The 21,334-nt window shown below is 47.6% G+C and overlaps 1 protein-coding gene across 8 annotated transcripts; it reads left to right on the top strand.

Annotated features, from left to right (window-relative positions):
* Nucleotides 1-373: 373 nt before the first annotated feature.
* Nucleotides 374-21,118, top strand: MGAT4E (alpha-1,3-mannosyl-glycoprotein 4-beta-N-acetylglucosaminyltransferase-like protein MGAT4E). Of its 8 annotated transcripts, none has more exons than NM_001422457.1 (7): nt 2,334-3,591; nt 11,179-11,244; nt 11,675-11,742; nt 13,759-13,855; nt 14,644-14,772; nt 15,195-15,291; nt 16,578-17,769. In NM_001422457.1, the coding sequence occupies exons 5-7, from the start codon at nt 14,668-14,670 to the stop codon at nt 17,699-17,701; spliced, it is 1,326 nt and encodes a 441-aa protein (NP_001409386.1). In that variant the 5' UTR covers nt 2,334-3,591; nt 11,179-11,244; nt 11,675-11,742; nt 13,759-13,855; nt 14,644-14,667; the 3' UTR covers nt 17,702-17,769. The 8 variants fall into 8 exon arrangements, with proteins under 8 accessions (XP_063579761.1, NP_001409386.1, NP_001409387.1 ...); NM_001422458.1 differs by lacking the exon at nt 13,759-13,855 and adding an exon at nt 4,107-4,477; XM_063723691.1 differs by lacking the exon at nt 13,759-13,855 and having other exon boundaries at nt 374-4,477; nt 11,179-11,335; nt 16,578-21,118.
* The last annotated feature ends 216 nt before the right edge of the window (nt 21,119-21,334 follow it).

Here is a 21,334-nt window from a genome sequence, read left to right as displayed (position 1 = left end):
CCTTAGGGTTTCAGTTGAGCCAACTTTTATTGACCATTTACTATGTATCAGAGTTCCTGCCCTAAAGAAGTTAAGTCTGGTAGAAAGGATCAGTCCCCTAAGCCAATCATTCAATCATGTCAGTACACAATGGTAGGTGCAGTAAAACCCAGGAGGGGGTTTTGGAAAGAGCATTGGAAACGGAGAAGGATATTCCAGTAGAGATAACAGCTTGAACATACAAATAACATGTTCATGAGAAGGCAATAGTAATAATAATAATAATAACGTAACACTTTTGGGCACTTTCATATCCTAGGCACTGTTCTAATTGCATCGCATGATTAATCACACAACCCTATGAGATAGGTACTCTTATTTCCACTTTACAATAAGGAAAGTGAGGCATAGGTAGGTTAAGCAATTTGCCAAAATTCACATGGCTAATAAGTGATGGACACTATTGGGAAGTGGAGATGTTGCAGGAAAAATAATCATCCACAAACAATCTATGACAAGGTCAGACTTGAGAGGGGCAAAAGACTCTTGAAATAATCCAGACAAGAAATGATAGGACCTAAATTAAGGCAGTGGTGCTGATAATTATGAGGAAGGGATGCAAAGGTAGGAAATAAAATTAGGACATAGTGACAGATTGAGGGGGGACGGTGAGGTATTAAGATTCAGATGTCTGGCGTACCTGCCTGAGTAGATGCTAGCCCGTTGGCATTGCTGGGACATTCACGCCCATTATATACACAAGGGAGTTATTCAAGGGAAGAAGATACTGTGTTCATTTCTGGACATTTTGAATTTGAGGTGTCTCTGGTACATACAGGTAGAAATACACAACGGGGTATACTGAAGGGTATAAATCTGAAGGGGCGAGATCAGAATTGGAGATATAAATCTGGGAGTTATGTGCATGTGGGTGATAGCCGCTATTTAATGCTACCGTGTGTAAAGCACTGTTCTAAACGCTCTGCATGTATTAGCTCACTGAGTCTTCACAACCCACCATATTGAGTAGGTACGATATTATCCTCATTTTGCAGAGCAGGCAACGGAGGCAAAGAGAGGTTAACGAACTTTAAGAGATACGAACACTTTTGAGGCATCTTTTTTTTTTTTTCTTTTGACGGAAGACAGGGGACGGGGGACGGGGGTGGGGGGGTAGTGTCCACCAGCCTCAGAAAAAAGGAGGAAGCTCAAAAAGTAGAACGTCAACATTGAAATGACCTCTTTCATCCAGAAAGCTGCCAAACGTATGCAAGGAATGTTTGTCAAGATCTTAGTTCGCTTTCAGATTCACCTAGTGGAAGGAAATCTCTTATGCTTAAGAAGTCTTCAATTAAAAAGGGGGATGGGCGTGGGGGGAGAAGAAAACCGCCTTCCCTTCAACAAATTTTTCCCAGAGGTACCGGGCCCCGGAAAGAGTTTACAGTGGTCCTGGGAGAACGTATTCCTTTTCTTAGCTCTCTAGGGCTTTGGGACCTGGAGCCTTTTCCTGCTCCCTACTGTAATGGAGAATCAAGCCCAGGAGACAGCTAACACACTATGAAAAGAATTATCAGTGCAAGATAGATATGCGATGTGGCAAGTTATAATAGAATCTAGGTAGTGGGTATAGAGGAATTTGATGCAAATTTAAATTTACTGAAAATTTAATAATACTAAATAAAAGTTGGGTAGAAGAATTATTATCGTCGATGGCTCTTTGGTGCGCATTCTGTGCCTCTGAGGGTCTTGATGAAGATTATGTCTTGTCATGTGCTCTCTCGGGAGAGCGTTGACTATTTTCACTCTTAACGTTGGCATCCTACAAGCCAGGTAGGCATAACTTTGAGACAAATTCTAGACTTATATGAGTTATGATTATTATTTAACTGAGATGGACAGGAAGAACAAGCCTAAGAACATCTTTCCCAATTCTCAGCTGCGTCCTACGATTCCCAACTCTCAAGGTCTCCCAGTCCGGCTTCCTCCATTTCCGGTAGTGACCCTAAGTGATGAGATTCTATCGCTCCCAGATCAGGCCGCAGCTGTTTGGCTCCCAACGGACCCGGTGTGACGTTAACGGAGGGGGCGGTTGCCGGCGTCTTGAGGGGAACCTAGGGACCAAGACGACTCTCCGGGAAGGCAGCCGCTCCCCCGCCCGCAGCAGACGCTCCCCTTGCCCTTTATGATGTTTACATGGGCGGAGGGATCCCTCCCAGCTGACAGCCACACCGCGCCGGCCCTTCTTTTTTTAAAGAGCCTAGCCACTGGCGCTGATTGGCCGGTAGCCGGGCGCGTCAGCCTCCGGGGGCGGGGCCCGGGCCGCATTGTCTCGTCTAGGGCCGGCTGGACACCCCAGAGGCCGGACCTGGGCAACCCCAGCCTGGAGGTGCCGGGGCCGGAGCTCCCAGAGGGCTGGGTGCGAGGCCTAGGCGGGGTCAGGTTCGGGTTCCTAGGCCATAGCGGAGCTGCAGCCCAGGCGGCCGGAGCGGAACCCAGCCCCGCTCCGAGTGCCACGTCTCCAGGAACCCCCTCCTTACTCTTGGACAACACTCCGCCCCCGCCCGGGCCTCCGTCCCCCAAACCGCCCTCATTTGTGCAGCGCCAGATCCTTCGGACACATCCCTAGGTGTCTCCATCCTCATCCGATCCATCCAACTCCCAGACACCACGTCTCCAACCGGCTGCACCCCACTCTCCAGCCTGCGCCCCAGATGCAGCCTTCGCCCCTAGATACACCCGCCTGGTGATGAGGCGCTCTTCCCGTTCCTTCCGGTAGCCGCGTTGTGAAGACCACGCTGCCGGCTTGCAAACTTGGGGGGACTTCCTCCCTCCCCTCCCCCTGGGCGCCGTGCAACTGCCCTGGGACCTGGTTCGGGGATGAGGGGGGCAGACCGGGCTCCCCAGCGGCCGGCGCAGCACGTAGCGCACGTGTAGGGCCCGCTCCCCACCCCCTCGCCGCCTCTGACAACTTTCCAGGGCTCCCGGTGTCGTCCGTGAGCCTCCCTTCCGCCCTGGCCTCCGGTCTCTGCCTTGCTCGTGCTTCTACCACCACCCTTCCCCTCCCAACCCGGTGGATCCTCTCGTCTCCCCCAGTCTCCAGTGCACCGGTTTTCCCTCGTCCTCTGCGCAGTCCATCTCAGCTCATCTCTCCAATTCAATGCCATCATCTCTCCTCACCATCTCTCGGTGCCCTGGAATGTTTGCTGTCAGATGTCCCCTGTGAAACCCACAAACCCTTGCGATTTGGTCTTCTTGTTTTATTTTGTGTAGTCCTACAACGTCTTGTTACTACTCCCTATTACAACACTTATAACTCAGTATTTGTCTTTTTTCCGCGGTGTCCCTGCACTCTCCCCATACATGTTCCTCTCCTGCCAGACTGTAAGCCTCTAGAGGGAAGGAGTAATGTCTCTCTCCTTGGCACCAGGCACGTGGCACACGTTCCACAAATATTTGTTGAAAGGGAGGGTAAATGGCCTTGAGTTTCTGTGGCTACCATTGGCTGAGGATGGAGCTTTGGGCTGGACAAAGAAGAATCTGGTTGACCACATGAAGCAGGAAGGAGGCTCAGAACGGTGTTGAGGGAGCCTCCACAATGGGTGGGCACCACAGGTGAGATAAACCCATCCTCCCCCATTCCCTGCCCTGCTTAATTCCCGGGAACCGGCAACCCCTCCTATGCTATCGTCTACTGCTGAGCTGGTCCCTTATGGTGGACTTCTGTGCTCACTGTTCTGCCTTAGCCCCAGCTGTCGGGGCTGCCCTTGGGGACCAGCTCACACCTTGACCAGGCGCTCATTTCTGGGTTTCTGTTCTTGGGAAGCTGGGTCTGGGTCCTGGGAGCCACCTGGTAACTAATAAATACCTCTTCCTCCTCCCATCTGCTCTTCCTCTCCTGTCCTGGAATACCTCTCTGATGACTCATCCCAACTGAGATCCAGGGTAACTTCACCCTCAGTCCTGGGCTTTGGTTTACCTGGGTGTGGGGCTCAAAGGGCTAGACCCTTGTGGGGGTCAGGCGCTGACAAGTGGAACATTCCCAGGGTGCTGCCAGCCCTGCCCACAGGGATTCAGAGGGGCAGAGTTAGCCACACCAGGGCTTCAGGGCGTGTTTCTTCCCATTCCAGTTGAGCAACTTCAGGAGCCCTGGACTCCCAAGGAGCAATCCTGTGAGCTGCTTAGAGAAGCTGTGAGGATTAGAGGGAAACTCATGTTCCCTGTTCAACCCGCAGTGGCACCACCAGCACCCCTAATTTGGGTCTCTGGGCTGAGGGGCCCCTGGCAGCATGCTCAATGGCCTTGGATAGCTGGAATGTTTGGAATTGCCTGTATCTTGGATGAAAGTCTTAACAATAGAATGAAAACTGCTGCAACACTATGTCAGCACTTTACAGACCACCACTGTAAATTCCCAGTCGAAACTGGGAATTTGGAATTCCATGTCCAACCAAATCATTCTGAGTGCCCAGCACAGCGTCTGACACATTAAATGCTACAGGTGAATTCCCTTTTTCCTCTTTCCTGGCAGGAAGCGGGGATATGGGAACCACTAGAAATACTGTAATAACATGAATAAGACAAGGCCATTAGCCGGGAGTAAATCATAGAACATTAGCCCTGTGAAATGAGTGGTATTAGTGTTACCATTTTTCAGATGGAGAAATTGAGACTCAGAAAGGTTAATTAGCCAAAAATCACACAGACAGTAATAGCAGAGCTAGGAAAAGAATGTTCATCCTAGTACCTACCTTTGGTCTTCCCAAAACACCAAACTGACTTTTCTAAAGCTGAAGAAAGAGGACACAGAAGCTTCATCTCAGATCTCACCACCAGCTGCCCCTTAATCTGCCAACATCGAACCATTCTCTCCCCTCTAGACTACAGTGGCTTCAAACTTTGACTTCTCTCCAGTATTTTTTTGTACATAGCAACAGCAACAAAAGTTTCACAAAACAATATTACCTTTATATGGCCAGGCATGGTGGCTCATGCCTGTAATCCCAACATTTTGGGAGGCCGAGGTGGGCAGATCATGAGGTCAGGAGATCAAGACCATCCTGGCCAACATGGTGAAACCCCGTCTCTACTAAAAATACAAAAATTAGCCTGGCGTGGTGGCATATGCCTGTAGTCCCAGTTACCCGGGAGGCTGAGGCAGGAGAATTGCTTGAACCCAGGAGGCAGAGCTGCAGTGAGCTGAGATCGCACCACTGCACTCCAGCCTGGGCAACAGAGCAAGACTCCATCTCCAAAAGAAAAAAAATAGCCAGGTGTGGTGGCACACACCTGTGGTTCTAGCTACTTGGGAGGCTGAGGTGGGAGGATCACTTGAGCCCAGGAGTTTGAGGCTGCAATGAGCTATGATTGTGCCACTGCACTCCAGCCTAGGTGACAAAGCAAGACCCTGTCTCTAAAAAGTAACAATAATCGGCCGGCACAGTGGCTCATGCCTGTAATCCCAGCACTTTGGGAGGCCGAGGCAGGCAGATCACAAGGTCAGGAGATTGAGACCATCTTGGCTCACACAGTGAAACCCCGTCTCTACTGAAAATACAAAAAATTAGCCGGCCATGGTGGCCGGTGCCTGTAGTCCCAGCTGCTGCAGAGGCTGAGGCAGGAGAATGGCATGAACCTGGGAGGCGGAGCTTGCAGTGAGCCGAGATCGCGCCACTGCACTCCAGCCTGGGTGACAGAGCGAGACTCTGTCTCAAAAATAAAATAATTAAAAAAAAAAAACAATAATCTTAATTTCAGTCACTCCCTCTATATTCCCCATGAACAATGGAATTCTCCCAGAATATCGTCTACATCACATACAAAATCAATAATTATATCTTTTCTCTTCCATTTATTTTTCACCATTTTTTTCACTGGTCTTCATTTATTTATTTATTTATTTATTTTTGAGACAGAGTCTCCCTTTGTCACCCAGGCTGGAGTGCAGTGGCGCGATCTCACTGCAACCTCTACTTCTTGGGTTCAAGAGATCCTCCTGCATCAGCCTCCCGAGTAGCTGGGACTACAGGCACAGGCCACAACGCCCGGCTAATTTTTGTATTTTTAGTAGAGATGGGGTTTCACCATGTTGGCCAGTCTGGTCTTGAACTCCTGACCTCAGGTGATCTGCCTGACTCAGCTGCCCAAAGTGCTGGGATTACAGGTGTGTAATCTGCCACCCTGGCCAGCCACATTTTCCTTCTATCTCTACCCACAGCCCTTCAACCCCAGGGATCACTTAGTGCCTTATCTTTATAGCACCCTATGCTAAACAGGTGCCACATCTAAGACCAAGAGCTAGCACAGAGTCTTCGAACCTCTCAAGACCTGAGTGAGAGCAGGAGTTAAAAACTCAAGTGCCTGTGTAGAAGCCAGACAGGTACATGGGGGAGGTGAGCAAAGTGAAGTCTGTGGGGAGGTGAGAATGCAAGTCCAGCTACTGGGGGCCATCACTACTCAGACCAGGGTTGCACCACGTTTCTACTTTTCAAGAGAAGCCAGTTATTTAGGCTTTTATATAAAAACTCTCCCAGTTTTTGTTTGATTTTTGTTTGAGACAGAGTCTCCCTCTGTCACCCAGACTGGATTGCAGTGGTGTGATCTCATCTCACTATAAACTCCACCTTCCAGGCTCAAACAATTCTCCTGCCTTGTCTTTCCAAGCAGATGGCATTACAGGCATGTGCTACCACGCCCGGCTAATTTTTCATTTTTAGTAGAGACACGGTTTTGCCATGTCGACCAGGCTGGTCTCAAACTCCTGGCCTCAAGTGATCCGACCACCTCGGCCTCCCAAAGTGCTGGGATTACAGGCGTGAGCCACACCTGTTCAGCTCTCCTAATTCTTTTTTTCCCCCTGGCTGGAGTGCAGTGACATGATCTCAGCTCACTGCAACCTCTGCCTCCCAGGTTCAAGCTATTCTTCTGCCTCAGCCTCCCGAGTAACTGGGACTACAGGCACGTGCCACCGCACCCAGCTAATTTTTTATATTTTTATTAGAGACAGCGTTTCACCATATTGGCCAGGCTGGTCTCGAACTCCTGACCTCATGATCCACCCACCTTAGCCTCCCAAAGTGCTGGGATTACAGGCGTGAGCCACCGCATCCAGCCTCCAATTCTTAAATGTTCAATCTTTCATCAGATTTTTAAGAAACAGTGTGTGGGCTAATCACACATGCCTGTGGCCATACCCCTTCTCCACCTGCCAGAAGAGACTAGTGGGATGATGAGATTCTTGCCCTTCAGAAAAAACAATGGTTGCCAAGGGAGCATTAGCTACGGTACCCAGAGATAAATGCTGGAATGGAGGTGAGCTCCTGGCCCATCCCTACACTATGGGTCTAGTTCATGCTCTTAGGCTTAAAGGAAAACTCTGGCTTCCAGCAAAGTGCAGAGCCCACTCCTGGAACACACACTGGCAACAGGCACACTGTCATGGATGGCCACCCCTAACTGTAATGTGGATGAGGAACCTGGATGGGGTGTCAGGGCTTTTTAATATTTATTTCTCCTTCTCTATTTTTTGCCTCCTCTAAATCCCTTAGAAAAGTGGGAATCAGATGGCAAGATACAGAAAGGTTCTCAGAGTGTTGTGCATCTGTGTGAAAATCTAAAAGAAAAAAAATTGGGATGAGGATTTAGGAATAAGGGAAGATGGAACTCTCAGGTATAATGGGAAAGCAAGCAGTGCTGGTCTGCATGGTTGAAGATGGTAATCATTCCTTACAGAAAAGAGCTAACATTTATTGAGCACTTGCTATATGCCAAGAATGTTCATGTGGATACTCTCTTTTTTTATTTTTAAAAATAATAACTATTTATATAGGATGATCTCTTTTGATCCTCATAAGAACTCTTGAAAGTAGCCATCATTTATTTTTATTTTTATTTATTTTTTGTTAGCCAGCCCTGTCCTGGGTAGCCATCGTTTTTATCTCCATTTTATAGATGAGGAACTGGGGTTCAGAGAGGCTGAGTTATTTGGCCAAGGTCACATGGACAACAAGTCTTGCAGAACCAGATTCCAGCTCTGGCTGTCTGAGTCCCGAATCTGAGCGCTTAACCATCACCCATATACTGCCCTTCTCTGGAGTACTGCCCAGTCCCCCTGACACCGCTGTGCCCCTAGCACCTAGCATAGTGTTTGTTGAAGAAAGATGACCATTCACCATTATCATGTAGTCCCTATAATTGGCAAGTTAATAAATACTTGTTTAGCATGTTCTCTGGATCAGGTTTTATGCAGAGTGCTATGGATATAGCACTGAATCAAACAAAGTCCCTGCCCTTTAAGGGCTTATATTCTAATCTAGTGGATGGAGACAGACAATAAACACACACACAAAGAAGTAAGTTAGCTTCTGGTAGAAATGAATGCTGAGAGGCCAAGCGCAGTGGCTCACACCTGTAATTCCAGCACTTTGGGAGGCCAAGGCGGGCGGATCACTTGAGGTCAGGAGTTCGAGACCAGCCCAGCCAACATCGCAAAACCCTGTCTCTACTAAAAATATAAAAATTAGCCAGGTGTGGTGGCGCATGCCTGTAATCCCATCTACTCAGAAGGCTGGGGCAGGAGAATCTCTTGAACCCTGGAGGCAGAGGTTGCAGTGAGCCAAGATCGTGCCATTGCACTCCAGCCTGGGCAACAGAGCGAGGCTCTGTCTCAAAAACAAAACAAAACAATGAAATAAATGATGAGAAAAACAGAATACATGATAAAAGTACTGGGAGGCTGGAATGGGAGGAGTGGCAAGCGCTGTTAGACACGATGATCTAAGGCAGCAAAGAGAAGATCAGAGCTCAGATCTGAATGTTAGGAAGACAGCAGTTATTGGAAAATCTGTAGTAGAGAGTTCTAAGAAGAAGAACATTGAATGTCATGAAGATATTGTAAAATAAAAAAATAGAAAAAAAATTTTAAAGAGGAACAGCATGTGCAAAGACTCTGAGTCAAGAAACAGCTTGGTATGTCCAATGGACATACCAAGAAAAGCAAAAGAAAAAGAAAGTCCCTGAGGCTGGAGAGTGGGGAGGGAGATGAGGTCAAAGCAGCAGGCAAAATGCTAGATCAGAGGTGGGTGTGGTGGCTTACGCCTGTAATCCCAGCACTTTGGGAGGCTGAGGCGGATGGGTCACTTGAGGTCAAGAGTTTGAGACCAGCCTGGCTAACATGGCAAAACCCCGTTTCTACTAAAAATACAAAAATTAGCCGGGTGTGGTAGCAGGGGCCTGTAATCCCAGCTACCCAGGAGGCTGAGACAGAAGAATCACTTGAATCCGGGAGGTTGGAGGTTGCAGTGAGCTGAGATCGCACCACTGCTCTCCAGCCTGTGTGACAAAGTGAGACTCTGTCTCAAAAAACAAACAGCGGCCGGACGCGGTGGCTCACGCCTGTAATTCCAGCACTTTGGGAGGCCGAGGCGGGCAGATCACAAGGTCAGGAGATCGAGACCACCCTGGCTAACACGGTGAAACCCCGTCTCTACTAAAAATACAAAAAAATTAGCCAGGCGTGGCAGCATGCCCCTGTAGTCCCAGCTGCTGGGGAGGCTGAGGCAGGAGAATGGCATGAACCCGGGAGGCAGAGCTTGCAGTGAGCCAAGATCGCGCCACTACACTCCAGCCTGGGCGACAGAGCGAGACTCCGTCTCAAAAAAAAAAACACAAAACAACAACAACAACAAAACAACAAAAAAAACCCAAACACTAGATCAGGTGAAAGCCTGCAGACCATGGGTAGGAATTTGGGTTTCATCTTATTTGCAGTGGGAAGGCACTGGGGAATTGTAGGCAGGGAGTGGGTATCACTTGATTTACAACTTGAAAAGGTCTGTCTGACTGCCACGTGGAGAACAGATTGCAGAAGAATCAGGGTAGAGGTGAGAGATCAATTAGGAGGTGGTTGCAGTAGGTCAGAAGATGATTTTGAAAAGTGGTCATATTCTGGGTAAATTTTGGAGGAAAAGGTAGCAGGATTAAATAGACTGTGGAGTATTAAGGAGAAAGAAGGCTGGGTGTGGTGGCTCACACCTATAATTCCAGCACTTTGGGGGCCAAGGCAGGAGGATCACTTGAGGCCAGGAGTTCAAGACAAGCCTGGCCAACATAGCGAGACCTTGTCTCTATATAAAAATCAAGAGTAAAAAAAAAAAAAAGGAGAGAGGCACCAAGTATAACTCCCTGATTTTTTTTTTCTCTAACTGGTTGAATGGTGGTGCTATATACTGGGGTAGAAAAAACTTGGGGAGGAAATTATTTGGGAGGTAGGAGGAATCCGTAGTTTTATTTTGGTTCTGTTAAAGTTGAGATATCTTATCATCCAATTGAAGATGTTGAATAGTCAGGTAATCTGGAGCTCAGGATAGGGATCAAGATAAGAGTCAGGGCTAGAGATAAGATTTGGGAGTTACCTGATAACATACATACACACATGCATAATGTGTGTGTGTGTGTGTGTGTGTGTGTGTGTGTCTGTGTGTATCTACATTACTTACAGCCATGGGACTGGGATAAAATCACCCAGGGAAGGTGTGTAGGAAGAGAAGAGAGCCCTATGAGACTGCTACATATACAGGTTGGGAAGAGAGTGAGCCAAGAAAGGAAACTGAGAGAGAGCAATCAGCATGGCAAGAGAGATGCCAGAGCAGAGTCTTTTTTTTTTTTTTTTTTTTAAGATGGAGTCTCGATCTGTCACCCAGGCTGGAGTGCAGTGGTGCAATCTCGGCTCACTGCAGCCTCCGCTTCCCAGGTTTAAGCGATTCTCCGACCTCAGCCTCCTGAGTAGCTGGGACTACAGGCACACACCACTGCACCCAGCTAATTTTTGTATTTTTTTTGGAGACGGGGTTTCACCATGCTGGTCAGGCTGGTCTCAAACTCCTGACCTTGTGATCCGCCTGCCTCGGCCTCTCAAAGTGCTGGGATTACAGGTGTGAGCCGCCACACCGGGCTGTGCCCCCAGAAAGTCTTTCAAGGAGGCAGTAGCGGTCAACCGAGTCAAAGTTGCAGAAAGGTTGAGTAAGATGAGAAGGGAGAATGTGAAATGAAGTGGGGCTAATTAACAAAGACAACACTTTCAAGGGGCTTTGCTGTGTGCAGTTGTAGAGAAATGGCACAGAACTGGAAAAGAACACGAATTCAGGGAGGCATTTTGCTTTTTGTCTTCTTCCCACTGGGAGATAATAAACCTCCTTTTCCTAGTGATGAGAATCGTCCAGTAGAAAGGGAGAAGTGGATCATGCAGAAGAGAAGAGGATAACTGCAGAGGTGAAGAACTTGGGAAGGCGACGGGGAGGAGGAGTCTGAGCCTAAGCGTCAGTGGAACCAACAGGAGGGAAGGAGAGAATGCAGGAGATACGTAAGGAAGTAGAGGACAGAGTGGGGGTGGGGAGGTGAGTGCTCAGTATCTAAAAAGATACTGATGCTGGTCTTCAGGGTGAATGCGAAGTCATAGCTCCCAGTGATGAAGCACAAACAGGTCACACGTAAGTCCTGCATGTGCATTCCTCTGACAATGGGGAGTAGGTGGCTAGGACACAACAGTAACATCACAGAGGGAGCTTAGCTCAAGGACAGAAAACTGGGGAGACCTTTGTTTGCTGTACCTGGCCTCACCCTCTGTTCATTATTCCTAGAGTGACTGGTCCTTATCACCCCAGCTCCTTTTTTTTTTCTCTCTGTCTCCTGCCTTTTCCAGAAGTCTGTTGAACTCAGAGGGCTGAATGAGAGCAGTCTTCCCTCCGTGACTGGGAAATTACACAGGAGGTACCAAAGGGGAACAGAGCTATGCCTGTGGTGGTGAAACTCTTTAACTGCAATTAGAGCCTTATTCCCTGCCTAAAGCCTTTTTTTTTTTTTTTTTGAGACAGAGACAGAGAGGGTCTCACTGTCCCCTAGGTTGGATGGAGTGCAGTGGCACAATCTCAGCTCACTCCAGCCTCGACCTACTGGGCTAAGGCGATCCTCCCACCTCAGCCTCCTGAGTAGCTGGGACTTCAGGCATGTGCCACTATACCTGGCTAATTTTACTTTTTGTAGAGACGGGGTCTCACTATGTTGCCCAGGCTGGTCTCCAACTCCTGGCCTCAAGTGATCCTCCTGCTGTGGCCTCCCAAAATGCTGGGATTACAGGCCTGAGTGCCCACACACTTTCACTGGGTGATCTTTATCCAAGTCCCACCTCACCTGGCCCAAAAGCCCCCACCCCCTTTTTCCCCCCGCCCGAGGTGGAATCTTGCTCTGTTGCCCAGGCTGGAGTACAGTAGCACAATCTCGGCTCACTGCAACCTCCGCCTCCCAGGTTCAAGTGATTCTCCTGCCTCAGCCTCCTGAATAGCTGGGATTACAGGCATGTGCCACCATGCCTGGCTAATTCTTATATTTTTAGTAGAGAAGGGGTTTCGCGATGTTGGCCAGGCTGGTCTCGAACTCCTGATCTCAGGTGATCCACCCGCCTCGACCTCCCAAAGTGCTGGGATTACAGGCGTAAGCTACTGTGCACAGCGGTGTATACACACACACACACACACACACTCACACACATATATTTATGGTCTAGAGAAGAGAGGCCTATTTCTTTTACATGAAGAGGTTTGTATGTGAATCACCTATGGGACTAAAAGTCTTTCCTAAAGGAAGCCAAGTAAGAAAAGTTTAATCTGTAAAGCCTTACTACTATAAGATTTTTTTATCCTCATCCCTGTGATTACCAGGAGATATAAGTATTATTGTTATTATTTTTTTTTTTCTTAAACAGAGGTGGAGCTCTCCCTGTGTTGCCCAGGCTGGTCTCAGTACTCCCGGGCTCAAGCAATCCTCCTGCCTCAGCCTCCCAAAGAGCTGGGATTCCAGACGTGAGCCACTGTGCCCAGCCTACTTTTATAACTCATCAAAAAGCGAAGTGGCTAAGGGAGAAAAGCATGTTAACCTCTACCAAAATACTAAACTGGAAGGCATCCCTGGAATGGGGAAGATTAGAGAATAGTATGGCCTCAGGAGCACAGAAATCACTGACTACAGCTTTTCTTTTGTGTACTGATCACACAGGGAAAGAATCAAGAAGGGGTGAGAAGGCATATTAAAGCCTTTTCTCTGATAATCTTGAAGCAATCAGAGAAACACATCTCACTAGAGAAAAAACACTCACAGAGGAAGAGAGCAGCATACAAGCACTTCTGAGGCTGAGCCAGCCTGAATTCCAATAACCCAACACGCAGGAAAGGTTTTTTTTTTTTACTCTAAGTTAACAGAATCATGTTCTAATCAAGGTCTGCGAATAAGATTAAAGATTGGAATAAATTAAGGATACTCTTTATGAAAAAAAGTGACAAAGACACCAATTTGGTATAGCACTTGGCAACACTTGAGGTTTAGTTGTTTTAATAGTTTGATTTGGTTTTAAAAAATGTGGGAGGCATGGTGTGGTGGCTCACGCCGGCAATCCCAGCACTTTCGGAGGCTGATACAGGAAGATCACGTGACTCCAGGAGTTCAAGATGACCCTGGGCAACACAGGGAGAGCTTATCTCTACAAAAAAAAAAAAAATTTTTTTTTAATTAGCTGGCTGTGGTGGTGTGCATCTGTCGTCCCCGCTACTTGGGAGGCTGAGATGGGAGGATCGTTTGAGCCCGAAAGGTCAAGGCTGCAGTGAGCCATGATCACGCCACTGCACTCCAGTCTCAGCAACAGAGCGAGGCCTTGTCTCAAAAAATAAAATAAAAAAGCAGGGGTAAGGAAAGTACAATGGCCATCTGTTTACTCAGATAAATTGACTGTATCAGCCAGGCACGGTGGCTCACATCTGTAAACGCAGCACTTCGGGAGGCCGAGGCGGGCGGATCAAGAGGTCAGGAGATCAAGACCATCCTGGCTAACAAGGTGAAACCCTGTCTCTACTGAAAATACAAAAATTAGTCGGGCATGGTGGTGGGTACCTGTAGTCCCAGCTACTCGGGAGGCTGAGGCAGGAGAATGGCATGAACCCGGGAGGTGGAGCTTGCAGTGAGCTGACACTGTGCCACTGCACTCCAGCCTGGGCAACAGAGTGAGATTCCATCTCAAAAAAAAAAAAAAAAAAAAAATTGACTGTATCACTAAAGCTTCAGCCAACCTTCATCATTTTGAGTAGGGGAGACTTTGGGGGAGTTGAATCTCCAAGCATATGAAGTGAACACAACAAATATCATCACGGGACATGTGACCTTCCTTCTTTAGCAGGGAATAAGGCTCTATTGTATCAGGTTCCTAGATCAGATAAAAGGGTGTGCTTGGATGGCGGGCACGGTGGCTCACGCCTGTAATCCCAGCACTTTGGGAGGCTGAGGTGGGCGGATCACTTGAGGTCAGGAGTTCGAGACCAGCCTGGCCAACATGGTAAAACCCCATCTCTACTAAAAATACAAAAATTAGCCAGGCGCAGTGGTGCGTGCCTGTAATCCCAGCTACTCAGGAGGCTGAGGCAGGAGAATCGCTTGAACCCAGGAGGCGGAGGTCATAGGGAGCTGAGATCTTGGAAATAAGTTAACAATGAGGAAAGACAGAATATGGGGGCGGACACGGGGTGGTTAATACAAGTGGGAAAGCCTTCCAGAGGGCAGAAGGGAAGTTCTAGGCATGGACTGGAGGGAGAGAGTCCTCCAGCTGTACACGTTGACTTCTTGCTATAGGAACTGTATCCTGACGCAGACGCGATGCGGTGTTCCATCAGGAAATGCTTCATACTCTCAGTGGGCATCGTATTCCTGTGGCTCTTCATCACTTTGAAAATCCCCAAGGAAACTGAAGATGATCAAAATGTGATGACTATCCAAGGCCTAGTAGCAAGCCTTGAGCCTTGCTCAGTTTGGGAACTGGGAATATAGGGTGGAAATGGTGTGGACAGGCAGATTCTTGAAAACCCCTGGGCTTGCTTCCTTCCTGAGCTTTTCACCTGAGAGCAGGAAGCTCCAAAGGGGATGGGGGTAGGGACCTGGGCCTATTAGTCCATGAAGAAGCTGTATTTATTTTCCTTATTCGTTAAGGTAAAGGAGAGCAAATACTGCTTGAGCCCTGGATATTTCAGCCAATGGCCAGGCATCCTGAGAATGTGCCAGGCTCACTCTAGGGAGAATGGTTGACTCCACCTCTTTCCCTAGAAAAGCTTATGGGAAGCCACTGGGGTGTAAAATTTGTTCTTTTTATGAAAGGATATATATGTTTGCCCTCGTCAATGCCCCAGGAGGCCAGTTATAACAGCAGGAAGGACCCAAGACCACTAGAAGACTGGCAGAACCTCACCTTCAAATATATGGAAAAAATCCAGAAGAGAAGAAAGAGTGAGTACCAACAAGAGGGAGGAATTCAGTATCCCAGGGGAGGTAGGGACAGCCAGAGAGATCAGGCAGATAGGAAGGAAAGCAGAAGAGGGAAGGAGAAAGACAGACTGTGCCCAGGAATATTACAATCTGGCAGACAATTGCCAAGTGTGGTGGCTCATGCCTGTAATCCCAGCACTTTGGGAGGCCTAGGTGAGTAGATCACGAAGTCAGGAGTTCGAGACCAGCCTGGCCAAGATGGTGAAATCCCATCTCTACTAAAAATACAAAAATTAGCTGGGCACACTGGGGGACACCTGTAATCCCAGCTACTCAGGAAGCTGAGGCAGGAGAATCGCTTTAACTTGGGAGGCGGTGGTAGCAGTGAGCCAAGATCGCACCATTGCACTCCAGCCTGGGCAACAGAGTGAGACTCCTTCTCAAAAAAAAAAAAAAAAAAAAAAAAAGAATCTGGCAGTTAATTCTCTCCTCCTTCCCCAAGGCAAATATTTATATATCAGCAGTATGAGGAGGAAGGAGGAAAAAGATAAAGTTGGCTACTACTTTTCTTTTTTTCCCTTCTTGGCCAGTTACTAAAGTTAATTGCTATAAGAAGGTGGAATCACTAGATTAGAGAACATTTGGATTAGAGGGGGTCTTAGAGTCGCATAGTCCAACTCCCCCAGTTTATGGATCAGGAACTAAACTCAGGGCTGAAGGGACTTGCTCAAGTTCACACAATCAGTGGCAGAACTGGGACAAAAACTCCAGGCTCCTGACTTCCAGGGGAAGTCCTTTTCCTAATATACCTCCTTCAAAGGGCAGCTTTGGGAAGATGACAACAATTGACAACAATATAATAATATAATTGACAACAATTATAACTATTATAATAGCCAATATTTATTGAGCCCCTAAACCATACACCACAAAGTTCTAGGCTCAAAGAAGACTGAGCAGAACCCACAGACACTCAACATCACCTAGCTTAGTACTTCTCAAACTTTACTGTGCATACAAGTTACCTGGTGATACTGTGAAAATGCAGCTTCTGATTAAATCTGAGGTAGGGATCGAGATCCTGTATTTGAAATGAGCTTACAGAGCAGCCTGATGTTGCTGGACTAAGGACCACACTTCGAGCAGCAAGGATGTAAACATCCCCTCCGCCAAGGGAAAAACAGGTGGGAAATAAGAGGGAGGAAGGAAGAGTGAAGGTCCCACATAGGATCCCAACCCCTAACCCTTCTGACAACCGTCACTATTACTGTGCACTGACAGTTGTCCCTATTTTTACCTCTCCTCAGCATGGCTGACAGTGGGGATCTCATCAGTGCAGCGAGGGGATGGAAGCAGCCTCTTGTACACATTGGTCTCCCTGTTCCGTGTTTCCTCTAAGGCTGAGCAGAAACGTCTCACGGTGCTGGTCCACCTGGCAGATTCTGACCTCACCTGGCTCAGAGAAACTCTTGCCCATATTTCAAGCCTCTTCAGCCCACAGATCTTGAAAGGGCAGTTGCTACTGATCCATGCTCCATCCGATGCCTACCCCACTGTGGACAGTATCAGGGATGAGGCCTTTCGTGGCGAATTCTACTCCAAGCAGAACGTAGATCATGCCTTCCTCATGAGCTTTGCCACAAAGCTCTCTGATTACTTCCTGTTAATAGAGGACAATGCCTTTTTTGCCCCTAACTTTGTCACCCACATTCATTCAAGGGTGACCACCATGAAGTCCAACTCGTGGGTGCTACTGGAGTTCTCCAATATGGGCTTCCTTGGCAAACTCTTCCACAGCAGGGACCTCCCGCTCCTGGCCCATTTCCTCCTCCTCTTTTACAAGGAGAAATCCCTTGACAGCCTGATTTCTCATTTCCGTACACTCCTGGTCCAGGAAAGCCCAATCCTCTGCAAACCTTTCCTCTTCTACCGCAGGGTCTCCTACACCGCCTTTGATCACAAGCAGAAGGCCACAGCACTTCAGAAAAAGAATGCTGATGGTCCCAACAACCCGCCTGGAGCTGTCTTCACTGATATGCAGGTTTCCGATGTGCATTTCCCCTGGGAGGCCTACACTCTGGATGAGTCATTCTTTTGGACACACAACATTAGTATAGGAAGCCACCTGACAGTGATTCTGAACCATCCAGCAAACCTGAGCAGGGTTCAAGTGATGACGGGCTCCATTGTGGATGGGAGGTACGCCCTGGAGAAGGGGCAGGTGGAGCTGGGCTACCAACCTGAGGGGGTGCCGCAGCACTGCACCAGCTTTGCCTTGCTGGGACATCTTTTGGAGGGGCAGATGGATCAGAAGATACTTCTGAAAGGTATGGGGTACCACGTGAGCTGTGTGAGGCTGATGGTGAAAGCTGGTCAGGCTGGGGGGCTCATGATCAGGCATATCTACCTCTGGGAGAAAAATGACAAATAGCAGCAAGTGGATCAATGCTGAAGATAAATCAGTAGGGGGATGAAAAATTAAAATCTTAAAGCCATTTCATTCTAGTCTATATGAGTGACATAGGGGAGACACAATGGAATGAAGGGCAGACAGAGAAGACTATCAGTCTTTTGGTGCCGCCGAGATGTCAGGAGACTTATTGCTTCCTTTCTATCCAAACAACTCTCATAGGATATCTTTTGCTGTGGCATATATAGCTTATCCGAATTTGGGGAGAGTTTTGGTCACTCCCAAAATCTTTAGATACCTGGGATGCTGAGATCAGCCCAAATCAAGGTGTCTCTGTGTGTACATGCGTGTGCGTGTATGCATTTCTATGTTCACACAGAGGCAGAGGTGGGGATGAGGTATGTGGTCATAGGAGGGCAGGCAGGAAAATCACGGCTGAATCCCTAGAATTGACATCATAAAAAGCCGTGAAAGGGACTCTCATGAGAAGTTAAAATCTCTGAAGTGCAGGAAAGTAGCAGATGGACAAATAGCAATAAAACAAATCCCTTAGCTCTATTATTGAAGCTGTTTCACAGTGCCAATCTAGTTCCCTCCTTTCCTCACCAACAAACTTGGGCACAAATAGGTTTTAACTAGGCTGGGTATGGTGGCTCATGCCAGTAATTGCAGCCTCCCTTAGGAGGCTGAGGTGGGAGGATCTCTTGAGGCCAGCAGTTCAAGACCAACCTAGGCAACACGGCAAGACCCTGTCTCCACAAAAAATTAAAAAGTTAGCTAGCTTGTAGTTGCATGTGCCTGTGGTCCTAGCTACTCAGGAGGCTGAGGCAGGAGGATCACTTGAGCCCAGGAGGTTGAGGCTGCAGTGAGCCATGATTATGCCATTACACTCCAGCCTGGGCAACAGAGTGAGACCCTGTCTCAAAAAAAAAAAAAAGTTTGTAACTAAAGCTTCACTCATCAGCAATTCATTCCTTAACTCCGGTTTCTGTGTGCACACTGGCCTCTGCATCCACAATGCTACCGAAACTCTTTCCTATTTGTCATGACGAGAATAGTCAAAACCCAGTGACTTTTTCAGATCTCATTCTCCCTAACTTTCTGCAGCAATACACAGTTCTAATTATGTCCTCCTTCTCAAAATTGTCCTCTTCCTTTACTTCTGGGATTCATCAGATATTTATTGAGTGCCTACTACATGCCAGGCACAAAAAAAGCTCCTATCTGTGAAGAGGGTTTTTATGGGAGTAAGATATACACAGGTGTGTTAAGCATCACATTGAGGTTAAGTACAGGGTCCTTGGGAGCACAGAATTGCTGTTCCCAAAACATTCTTGAGGATTTAGGAAAGGCTTTTTGGAAGATGTAACATCTAAGCCTAGAGCTGTCAGATCATTAGAGAAAATAGCCAAGTGATATGAGAAGAGAGGCAGGGAGACTTTCCAGTAGAAGCAGCAGCATGCGGTGAAGTGGGCCAGAGGTGAGACAGAGTAAATCATTTAGTGAATCTGGAGATGGAGGGCAAGTCTGGGTGAGGGTAACGCAAAAGATGAAGCCACAGGACTAAGAAAGGGCCAGCTTAAGAAGGTCAAAGGAGGTCAGGCGCAGTAGCTCATGCCTGTAATCCCAGCACTTGGGAGGCTGAGGTGGGTGGATTGCTTGAGTCCAGGAGTTCGAGACCAGCCTGGACAACATAGTGAAAACCCGTCTCTACAAAAAAAAAAAAAAAAAAAAAATTAGCCAGGCGTGATGTCATGTACCTGTAATCCCCGCTATTCAAGAGGCTGAGGCGGGAGAATCGCTTAAGCATGGGAGGTGAAGGTCTGCAGAGCCCAATCCTCTGCAGACCTTTCCTCTTCTACCGCAGGGTCTCCTACACCACCTTTGATCACAAGCAGAAGGCCACATCTTGCTGTGAGCCAAGATTGCGCCACTGTACTCTAGCCTGGGTGATAGAGTGAGACCCTGTCTAAAAAAATAAATAAGTAAAAAGAAGGGCCATAGATAATCAAGTGGGGGAAAGAATTGTCTTTTCAACAAATGGTGTTGGAACAACTGAATATCCACATGCAAAAGAATGAAGTTGGGCTAGGCCTGGTGGCTCACACCTGTAATCCCAGCACTTTGGGATGCCAAGGTGGAAGGATTGCCTGAGCCCAGGAGTTCGAGACCAGCCTGGGCAACATGACAAGACCTAGTCTCAGAAAAAAAAAAAAGAGGCCGGGCGTGGTGGCTCACGCCTGTAATCCCAGCACCTTGGGAGGCTGAGGCAGGTGATCGCCTGAGGTCAGGAGTTCTAGACCAGCCTCAACATGGAGAAACCCCATCTCTACTAAAAATACAAAATTAGCCGGGCATGGTGGTGCATACTTGGGAGGCTGAGGCAGGAGAATAGCTTAAACCTGGGAGGCAGAGGTTGTGGTGAGCCGAGATCATGCCATTGCACTCCAGCCTGGGCAAAAAGAGCGAAACTCTGTCTCAAAAAAAAAAAAAAAAAAGAAAAAGAAAAATTAAATTAAAAAAAAAGAATGAATTTGGACCCCTAACTCACATCATATAAAAAATAAGTCTGGACATGGTGGCTCACGCCTGTAATCCCAGCACTCTGGGAGGCTGAGGCAGGTGGATCACCTGAGGTCAGGAGTTCAAGACCAGCCTGGCCAACATGGTAAAACCCTGTCTCTACTAAAAATACAAAAATTAGCCAGGTATGGTGGCATGTGCCTGTAATCCTAGCTACTCAGGAGGCTGGGGTAGGAGGATCCCTTGAACCCAGAAGGTGGAGGTTGAAGTGTGCCGAGATCAGGCCACTGCACTCCAGCCTGGGAGACAGAGCAAGACTCCATCCCCCCAAAAAATAAAATAAAAATAAAATAAAAACATAAAAAAGCATTATAGACCTAAATGTAAGAACTAAAACTATAAAATTCTTAGATGAAAACAAAAATATCAATCGTGATCTTGGATTAGGCAAGTTTCTTAAATATGACACCAGAACACAAGCACTCAAAGAATAGATACATTAGACTTCAACAAATTAAATTTTTTTGTGTGCTTCAAAGCAACTATTAAAGTGAAAAGACAACAAACAGCATGGGAAAAAAAATTGCAAATCATATATCTGATAAGAGACTGGTACCCAGAATATAGAAAGAATTCTTTATTTATTTATTTATTTGTTTTTGAGATGGAGTCTCGCTCTGTTGCTCTGTTGCCAGGCTGGAGTGCAGTAGCGCGATCTCTGCTCACTGCAACCTCTGCCTCCCGGGTTCAAGCGATTCTCCTGCCTCAGCCGCCCAAGTAGTTGGGAATATAGGCACTCACCACCACGTCCAGCTAATTTTTTGTATTTTTAGTAGAGATGGGGTTTCACTATGTTGGCCAGGCTGGTCTCAAACTCCTGACCTCATGATCCACCTGCCTTGATCTCCCAAAGTGCTGGGGGTCCAAATTCATTCATTTTTTTTTTAAATTTAATTTTTCTTTCCTTTTTTTTTTTTTTTTTTTTTGAGACGGAGTTTCGCTCTTGTTGCCCAGGCTGGAGTGCAATGGCGCGATCTCGGCTCACCACAACCTCTGCCTCCCAGGTTCAAGCTATTCTCCTACCTCAGCCTCCCAAGTATGCACCACCATGCCCGGCTAATTTTGTATTTT

Source organism: Pongo abelii, chromosome 1, assembly GCF_028885655.2.
Source record: "Pongo abelii isolate AG06213 chromosome 1, NHGRI_mPonAbe1-v2.0_pri, whole genome shotgun sequence".
Taxonomy (NCBI): domain Eukaryota; kingdom Metazoa; phylum Chordata; class Mammalia; order Primates; family Hominidae; genus Pongo; species Pongo abelii.
The sequence above is the reverse complement of the archived record's forward strand: the minus strand, read 5'-3'. Positions and strand labels throughout refer to the sequence as shown.

Coding starts and splice junctions, on each gene's coding strand:
- MGAT4E (XM_063723691.1), top strand. CDS start 14,668: ATGCGGTGTTCCATCAGGAAATGCTTCATACTCTCAGTGGGCATCGTA. Junction 14,773..15,194: donor AAACTGAAGATGATCAAAAT/GTGATGACTATC, acceptor TCAATGCCCCAG/GAGGCCAGTTATAACAGCAG. Junction 15,292..16,577: donor AATCCAGAAGAGAAGAAAGA/GTGAGTACCAAC, acceptor ACCTCTCCTCAG/CATGGCTGACAGTGGGGATC.